General features: G+C 48.4%; 1 protein-coding gene across 1 annotated transcript; it reads right to left on the bottom strand.

Moving 5' to 3' along the window:
- Nucleotides 1-5,257: 5,257 nt before the first annotated feature.
- Nucleotides 5,258-7,991, bottom strand: amy2a (amylase alpha 2A). The gene is made up of 9 exons (XM_029133016.2): nt 7,783-7,991; nt 7,548-7,694; nt 7,256-7,453; nt 6,949-7,179; nt 6,335-6,468; nt 6,046-6,268; nt 5,852-5,961; nt 5,602-5,727; nt 5,258-5,493 (listed from the first exon to the last, which is right to left on the bottom strand). The coding sequence occupies exons 1-9, from the start codon at nt 7,948-7,950 to the stop codon at nt 5,304-5,306; spliced, it is 1,527 nt and encodes a 508-aa protein (XP_028988849.1). The 5' UTR covers nt 7,951-7,991; the 3' UTR covers nt 5,258-5,303.
- Between the last annotated feature and the right edge of the window lie 1,827 nt (nt 7,992-9,818).

Below are 9,818 nucleotides of genomic sequence, written 5' to 3'. Positions count from 1 at the left end.
TTAAATAACTGCTTCAGAATGACAGATGACTTTATTTACCACAGCCTTCAGGGCTTAAAGGAGAATGAGGACCCGACACCGGCTCCACCCTAATCCCCCACATAAAGCACTGTCTCCTGTTTTTTGCCTCCTACTTGTCCACCAAGGCCTGCTGTTGTTGTTGTGAAGGTCAAGTGGGAGTCTGGGGAAGGTGCATGTTGGTGCAGCGGAGGAGAACGGCTGCATGTGTCGAGTGCCGCCTCTGTCCGGGCGCCCACATGCAGAATATCTCCCCCCGTTGCTCCCGTTCCCCTCAGCTCGGGAATGTCAGCTTTCTGGGGCACCGCGGCCCGGCTCCCCAGGGAGAGGATCCAGAGGAGGAGGAGGAGGAGGAGGAGGATGCTGAGGGCATAAATAAAATAAGTTGTGTTTCACCTTGGAGTGGCCGCTCGCCTGCTTCTCTTTTCCTCTATGCAGATTTAAATGCTAGAGGATTCATGCGACGTCGTCCCTCGGCTTCCGGTCGGTCAAGTTATCGAGCGCCTACAATGAAGCCCACGGGACTCGCGTGGACTCGCTAACTCCACCTCCGCGGCGGGCGCCGAACACACAGCGGACGCTGCTCACCGTGAACGGTCATAACAGAGAGGCGGCCGGCGCACACAGCGCTGCACTTTGCACACGGACAGGCGGAGGAAGCAAACATCCAACATCACCGGCCTCTCGTCCTGCAGAGACGCGGGACGTCTGAGCGAATGAAGCCAGGAGGCGGCGCTCGCTGGGACCAGGATATTTAATAAGGGAATAGCTTGACATTCTGGGAAATAAATGCGTTTTCAGAGAGACGAATAAGAGAAGACTGATATGGTTGATCTGAGGCTGCACCCAGGACACTTTACCTTACGTTTATCATAAAGCTTAGAAAATGGTCTGAAAAACAACAAAGTGTGTCTGAAGTTGAATAATTAAGGCATTACAGTAGGCTGATGATACACACACACACACACACAGTGGAAGGACACAGTCTATGGTGATAATTCACTACTAATGACATGATGTTTTCATAAAGCATAAAACATCCGATCTCATGATGAAGCTAGTTGATGATTTCATTCTCCAAACCTCCATTATCATTCTCCGAGCTGCTTTGGGCAGATGGCAAACTTTACTTCAAACCGTTAAACTTTTGCTTTTCCGTGAACATATGTAGTGAAAGCAGCCGTGATGGATGCGGGCTCCACAGACAGTTGTTGTAAAAATCGCTCTTAATTAGTCTGGCTGTTAAATATTGATGCCAAGACCGTAGGAATAAATTTGAGGAACGGGTTCGCCGTGTTCCCGCTTCACTGTCTGGGTGTTGTCAGATACGAGGCTGATGATGGCGCGGGGCGGCGTGAGCGAGGGGCCGACTGGGTCACGCTGCAGACTGTGACGTCCTCTGTCTAAACCCAGCCATACAAGTTTAATTTCATGCCTTGCCCCGGGCTGCTATATATAATTGAGGTGTTTCTGTGGGGTTTCCCACCCTCCACCCCCCACGTGCCTGGTAATTAGATGGGGAATTCAACGGGAGGCGTGCTTTTGAATCACTTGCAGAGATGTGCTTATGTTGAAGGCAAAGTGTCTCTTTAAGGTAGAAAGTATCAGCTGCAGCTGCAATTAATCCAGTATATGGCCTTTGTCAGGTGATGTTCTGCGTAACCTTTACCTCCCACGTCTCTGCTGCAGGCGTGTGCAGCGGCAGCGCAGAGAGCTGCGGCGGCAGCCTTGGTTCTGCCACTCAGCAAAGCCCGCTCATGATGGCACATCAATTATGGGAGGCGTTTGTTGAGGTAATGTTCCGCACGCAAAGGCAGTGGGCGGGGGCGGACAGGACCTGCTGCACTATTCATGTCACCATCTGCTCCCTTTCACAAGGTCTCGTAGGCTCTGGGACCAGGCCACGGGTTGCGTCGCCTGTCCAGCTCCTCCAGCCGCCGCGCACACATGCAATTTAGAGCAGCCGTCGCCGACACCCTCGCTGTGTCCGTCTCGCCTCCACCACCGCGTGCAATACAAACAGGCACGCAGCGAGTGGAAGCCTAAAGACGCCGAAACGGAGCCAGGTGGAGGCAGCAAACACAAGCAGCAGGGGACTTCCAGAGCAATAAGAGGGATCAATAAAAACAGCACAAGGGCCGCAGCTGAAAGGGGGTCATCACGTAAGATCCCAGAGCCCACGCATGAAAAATAAATGCTGCTGAAATCAAGAGGAACTTTAAAGATCACATGCACATTATGTTTCCGACCTTTCCCACTGAAGCTGGCAACGCAGCTCAGAAACCTGTTGACCCTCTGCCCAATTTGCCTTTGAGGTGATTAAGACCTGGCGACGCTCTAATTGAAAGGCTTAGTTTGCACTTCTCTGAGTGTGTTTGTAAAGTAAATCCATGCTCTGATTAAATGTAATATCCGCAGTGAATCTATGAGAGGAGGCTGTGTAATCCGGCGGAGGTATCTTATCAGTATGCAAATTGAACAGCTCACTTTGCTCATTATATTAAATGAGGCGCGACTGAATGAGTTTGTCTCAATTATTCCAGAGTTATGCTGGGCACCGCTCTCACACGCTTCATGTCAGAGTCCCGCTGAAGGATTCGGGCCGGGGCGGCGCCTCGTCACGCTCTGCCTTCAGGAGGCCCGGGGGTCCGGACCGCACAAACACGGCACAGACGAAACACTGGCAACCCTGTGGGGTGTCACCAATAAAAGATGACTGAGCCGGGCAGCGGTATCATTAAAGGCTGAAGCAGGCAAATGTATGAGGACACAAAAGGCCAACCTTCACGTCGCTCTGTGTGCTGCTGTATAATCTGTTGGTGGGGGGTGTGAATAAGTTCACTGGAAGGACAGGAAAAGAGCTGGAAAAGGGGGAACGCTGCTCTAATGTGTTTTATTCAGTTTGACATCATTAAATTGGACAATGGGCTTTGTAGGACGTGCGTTCCCACTCTATTTGACTGGTTTTTAGCTTTTCTTGCATGGATATAGTATATGATGCACGTGCACGGTGCAGGATCAGCTGCAGACATCGTACGGTGACTGACAGGCTGGAGCTCCATCACTCACTGCAGGAGGATGGAAATGATATGCGCTTTTCCAGGATAAACAGGCGCCACTTGGCTTTCAGAAGACACAAAATGTCAGGAACGCTTGTCTTAGTATAACTTAGCACTTTTATTTGTACGCCTGGTGTTTGCCAACAGAACCAGCAGTAATGCTGGGGCGCATCCCCACCGGGTGTCGCGAGGCTCCCGGCTCACAATAAAACAAATCCGCTGGAGTAAAAACGTTGCAGCACCGAGCAATTATCACACCACTTCCTCCACCGCGCACAACAATTAGCTGGTAGTAAGTAAAGTTTAAATGGATTCCGTTAACTTGGCGGTTGCCGTAGCATGTTGCCATGGTGAAGGTGTCACTACACTGAGGCATGAGGGGTGGGGGCGCCGGAGGCTCGGCAGGTCTCGCTGCTGAATGAAACGCCCATGAAGATGCAGCCTGTGGTCGATGGTGACGTTTCAGAAGAATGTGGACAACTTCACACTAACGTCAAACAAATTCAGTCGACGCACAGCTTATATTTATAGATGCACATCTGCACCAGCGGAGCCCATTGTGCATATTTCATTGTATTACTGTAAGTTTGGTCATGCATCATTCATCTTTTTCTATACTGTCATTGACAATATATATAATTCATGTCCAATTTTTTAGAATTAGGAGTCAGTCATGAGTTCTTGCAGGTCTTGAATTATTCTGCGTTGAATTTCTAGCAGTTAATAGACAAATTTCACAGAGAGGCAAATGTCTCACGGACCCTTTCAGTCTGGCTGCGGAGGAGCTCGTGTTTCATGGTTCTTGCTTCAATACTGCCCCCATGTGACCGGAAGCCAAACGTGACCCGTGCTACGGAGCTCAGAGGCTTCACGCTGTGCCGTGTTTGTGGTTGCTGCAATAGCTGAAAACATAAAAGCACTCGTCATGAGGAGCAATGACGCCGCGTGAAGCCGTTGTTTTTCCACTTCGACAAGCAGGGACGGAAAATGACTTTGCCACTTGGTAATTTATTATGTTCAAATTGGCAGTTTGAGCCCCTCCTGTTCCTGGTGCTAGTAAGAATACAGCATGAGCCTCACCTACAGAGACAGGGCTGCTTTAAGTTGATGACTGTCTTTCTCCCCGGCTGGTGTGACAGGCAGGTCTGGTGCACCATATGAAATATGAAATAGGATGGGGACACCGCTGACAGCCATGTCACAAAGCATCAGTGAGGATGACAGGACCAAAGACCCCGGCCTGCTACGCTGACATCTCTGTGGCTAATCGGAAGGTACAGGCTCCTCGCAGCTGCTGGACCAGAAGACGGCGAGAGGGTCAATTATTTAGCAGCTGCAATATGTTGAGGCCCGTCCGGCCCCTCCCTTTCTCCTTCACCTTGACTCCCTCGCTCGCACCTTTTCATCTGCCACGTCGGCCTTTGTAGCGCGTGTTTACTGACACTCGAGGGTTGCGTCTGAGCGTCGAGAGGCCACGCGTCCCGTCAGCGTCTACACCCTCTCCCCCTTTTCATTCGTTACCGTGTGCTACTCCGCCGGCGAGGCTTTAAAGTATTTCCCAGGTTTTCTCGGCTTGTCTGCCACGTTGCCATGACAACCGGGATGAGCTGAATGTTCTGGCAGGCATCAGCTACACTGTCACACCTCTCGTGGCAGGCACTCCAGTGTCACCAGTCCGGAGCTGCTGATGGGGAGTCGGAAGGTGAGCTGGAAAGGTGGAGACGGGGAGAAAGTGCGTGTGACGTGATAGGCAGACAGGCAGGAAATGAGGACGTAGAGGCAGCTCATTGGCCCCTGGGGGCCCTGTGTTGTCCTAATGAGGGCATTGCACTATACTGTAGGTGAAGCTAAAGTGAGCACAGTGCGAAGGCAAAGAGTGAATCCCACCGGAGAACATGAACACACAACGCAGGGGGGCAGTGTGTCAGCCTCACAGGACTGGTTTCACAGACCTCGTAGCTCTGATACAACAGCTTCATCCCCACATGTAGAAGGTTCATGCATCAAATCAAAGTATTGCTTCAGATTAACATCAAGACTTTTAATGCAGACTTTACTTTTTTTTTGCTACGCTTGTTGACGTCCATGTGATTGCTACAAGCCAATTAAATGTTTCAGAACTACCTTTAAGTAAAATAAAACATAAAAGACTTTGAAACAGTGTCAGTGAAATACAAGTCCACTTTTCGTGCTCAAAAATCTGATTTATTTCAGGACATGATGTGTTTACAGCTTGGAATCAGCATGAATAGCAACAAACGGATCCTCCTCAGAGTTGCTGATGCTGAAATGGGCACGACCGTCACCTCCGACGGTGATCTGCTTTCCAGTGCACCTGCTTCCTTCTTTCTGGCCAGAGATGATGTCGCAGTAGGTTCCCGAGGGCATGCCGGTGTTCAGGGTGACGTCCAGGTTCCTGCAGAGGGAAGCAAGTTTACACTGTAGGATCACCAGAAAAACAGCCCTGATCTTAATCAGGCTGAAACTAGTTTTGGTCAGTTGTTGTCCTGCCTACAGGCCTCACCAGTCGTCGTTGTTGAAGACGATGAAGCCACGGTTGCCGCGTCCGAAGGCGACCTGGTTGCTCTGGTTGTCCCACCAGTTGGAGTGAGGCTGTCCGTTGACCACGTTACGGAAACCGACCATGTTCCTGAGTTAAAGGTAAAAACACATTATCAGAAAGACATAAGAAATGTAGTTTGCCATAGAAGACGGGAACTATTTCATTACACTAATGCTCAGTAGCCTAATACATTATGATATTAAAGGCTCACGTGATCTGACGCCATCTGTGCTCACACACCCATCCGTCTCCACAAGTCTGGTCAGAGTTGATGGGGACCGGCTTCGTGGACCCGTCGCTGTTGCTGGGTGGACCCTGGTCCTGAGGTCATGAATGACACATACAGTAGGTCTAACAACAATGTAGACGTAACATGTTACATTATCTCTCTACAGGAGACTATACCGTTCCGGTCGAACTGCCGCGGTCCCAGCGGAAGCTGGACATCACCCGGGCCACACCGTAGGGATGGGCCAGCATGTAGCCGACGGCCATCTTGTAGAGCCTTGGGTCCCAGAAGGTGAGAATGGATGAACCGCCGGCACCGTGGCCTCGCTGGTTGTCGTGGTTGTCAACAAAGACGAGGGCGTTGCCGTCGGCCATGAAGCCCCATCCCTCTCCCCAGTTCCTGCACACAAAAGGACATTTGAGCAGCGTATTTTAAAAGTAACATCATGTTAAAAAAGGCACATACGTGGTGTAACACAGCTTCTCATTGTTCCATCTCCTGAAAACATTCCCCAGTTTGGCTCCATATTTAAACTCAGTCACTCGTCCCAGATGGACGTACTCCTTGTATGAGATGGCCTCACCTCCCAGATCAATCACCTGCAGGAGAAACACGGCACCGTTCAGGCCATGCAGACGTTAACATGGTTTAACATCGTCTCCGAGTGTGTGTGTGTGCGTGCGTGCGTGCGCGCGCGCGTGCGTGCGTGCGTGTGTGTGTGCGTGTGTGTGTGTGTGTGTGTGTGTGTGTGTCATGTTGATTTCTGTGCTCGTTTTCCCACGACTCTGCTGACTGCTGTGTCTGTTATCAACCACAAATACTGTCTTTGGCATGCGAGTAGTAAATACACCTCCAATCACACTTCTTGCATACACAGAGTTTGTCCGTCAGCACTTTTTATTCCCGAGCTGCTTGTTTTGCTGCTAATTAGGTTTAAGTTCATCCAGAGTTTTCCTTCACCTAGTTGTACGTTGTTACAGTATACAGCTGCATGTATACAGTATAGTGTGGGAAAGTAATCTCAATATGTTTTGAACCCAATGTGTAATAATAAAAATAGTGAAGCATTTAAACATCACCTCCTGGTAGATGAAGGGCTTGGAATCACCAGCGAACCACTTGGTGTTGAGGTTGTGCAGGCGACCATAGACCACAGACACGTCTCCAGGCCACATGTGTTTGCTGGCGTCCACTCTGAATCCAGCCACGCCCATGTCAATCAGCTTGTTCATGTAATCCACCACCTTACCTCTGACGTAGTCCTTCTCCAAGGCCAGATCCAGGAGCCCAACTAGACGACAGTCGCGCACCTGGTGAAGGTATGCTGACTAATTAGCAGATAACTGGCAAACATAGAGCTGTTCTGATTGTACCTGCATTCATTACCTGGTATTTATCACCATAGTTCTCGATTTCACCGCTGCCAGTCTTGCATTTGTTGTCGTTGAAGTCCAGTGAGGAATAGGGGACGCTGGGGAAATCCTTCCTTCCGGCGCTGAACCAGCTTCCACATGAGGAGTGGGTTCCCTCTCCACCACCAGATCCACACATGTGGTTGATGACAGCATCCACATAGATGTTGACCTGTGTGGGATGCAGAATGCAAACTTTTGGATAAGGATGGAATGTATGTTACAGTATGTGTCTGATGTGGATTTGTTGTCTTTGTGTCTATTACCCCAACATTGTTGCATCTGGTGATCATGTCGCGCAGCTCGGCCTCGCTGCCAGATCTTGAGCACAGCTTGTAGCTGATTGGTTGGTATCTCTGCCACCAGGGTCTCCAGGGGTTGTTCACAATGATGTGATCGTTTGGAGGAGAAATCTGAGCAACACCGAGGTAAAACATTACAATAAGAATGATCTTCTTATTCTGTGCAAATTTCAATTGAGTTAATAAATCTACAGTGTACCTGAACTCCACCGAAGCCCTTAGGACCCAAAAAGCGCTCACACTCTGCAGCGATGTCGGCCCAGCGCCACTCAAACAGGTGAACAATGGCCGTCCTGCCATTCTTCATGTGAGGGTTGTGCTGGGCAAAGCTGAAGCCAACGAAGGCCAACAGAATGAACAACCTCATGCTTGTCCCAGAAGAGCAGGAAGCACAAACGCAGCTCCCACTCGCTCGCCGTTTGTATTTATACTCATTTTTATCTCTGCTCATCCAATGAGCAACTGGCGAGTTCAGTATCAGCACAGGCCTGAAACAGGTGCTTTATCAAGGTTTTTGACCTTATTACAAAATGAGTAGGAGGAAAGAAAGCGTCCAGGAAGTGGAAACTTGGAAGCATTACCATAAACATGAACATATTTTAAGTTCATCTGCACCGTTAACTAATACTTTCTCAGGCTTAGAAATGTTAATGACACATCAGTTGCAGTAATTTTTTATCTACAAGACAAAACAAAGTGAAACGTATTTCCTTCACAGTGTGGTAGAATAATGTCATTGTATTATATTATTAAGAAGTATATATAAGTATTCAAGCTAAATCAGGTACAGTACAGTGTCTACTTGATAGTATTCATCTATAATATATACATTTAGATAGCAATTAAAATTAGGATTATTTAGGATTTCAGTGAAGCATGAATTAAAGGTGAGGATCTTTTAGTCTCCCTCACCTTAAGAAGTTTCCAAAGCCGCAGCCAATTCTGTGGTTACACAACAAAGCTGGGTATTAATATCACTCTATTTATATCTGCTTCACAAACTACAGCCTGACTAGAGCTGGATGCAAACACAGGGCGTTACGTAGAAGTAAAGGGTCAAACTGTCAGTGTGTCAGCTCTGGACTGAAACATCTGGTGGCTTGTTAATGGTTAACTTTTAATGCGGCTGCCGTCAGTGCTGAGTCTTAATGCCATTAAAGGCTCATTAGAGTCATAAACAGCACTTTGCATTTGTAATTAATTATGCTAATTTTGCTCTATTTTCTTTCTCAAGTTTCATTTCTTGAGTCCATAAGATCAGAATCACCATCCTCGCTCCTCTGTGATGGGGAGGGTCCCTGTTTCCCTGTGAGCACACTCTCACCTGTCACCCAAGGGTTGACTTGAATCTGATTTTGCTTTTAGGTGCATCACTGCCACCTTCTGGATGCGCCTGTGGCTCAAAATGAGTTGCCCAGCACCTTTTAACAATAATATTAAGTACTATTACATTCTTAGCATTTCTTCTTCTGCTGGTGAAATACTTTAGAGCTCTTGTTTAGGGCAGATCTGTGTTTGCTCTGTTTTTGTTTATTTGTTAAGGGCCTTGAAAGGCAGAAAATGCCACACACCTAGTGTCGCTGAAGGTTTTTTTAAGCCCTCATGTGCCTGATGAATTCTCATCCCATCTGCTTCCTGTCTGACCCGGCTCCCGCGTCTCTCCTCCCTCCTGCAGGGATCATGTCACACTGACATCTGACCTCCTTACTGGGTTTCGTTCCGGGTCACTCGTCCCAGCGACTCGGTGGGTCACAGGCGTGTAACAGAGAAAGGGCCCTGACACATTGGTGCTGGAAAGACTCTGTAATAACTCATCTTGGTGCCGAATGAGCGTTGACACGTAAGGAGGGCTGTTTGTTACGGAGCAATGCCCTGCACAGAACAGTCACTCATCTCAGCTTATGGACTTTTACAGGTTTCACATATTGCACATCATTGTTTAAGAGGTGCTATTCACCTGCCGGTCACTGACAGTGGTGCATTACACTACATCTGAATCACACAGAAATGCAGATCTAGTGACATTTGAATTGATTATATGTAATGAAATGCATTATTTTTATACACACTGTATAGCTGAAGTTTAATGGAATCAAATGGTTGTGTGCTGGTGTGTGCTGGTTGTGTGCTGGTTCACTTGCTTGTGTTTTTCTGATGTAATCCACTGCTTCGGGGTGAAAGTACTCGTCTATAATACATGAAAAAGCTGCATCCTGAAGATGAAAGGCCTGCAGT

Source organism: Betta splendens, chromosome 17, assembly GCF_900634795.4.
Source record: "Betta splendens chromosome 17, fBetSpl5.4, whole genome shotgun sequence".
NCBI lineage: Eukaryota > Metazoa > Chordata > Actinopteri > Anabantiformes > Osphronemidae > Betta > Betta splendens.
This window is presented reverse-complemented; position numbering and strand designations above follow the sequence as displayed.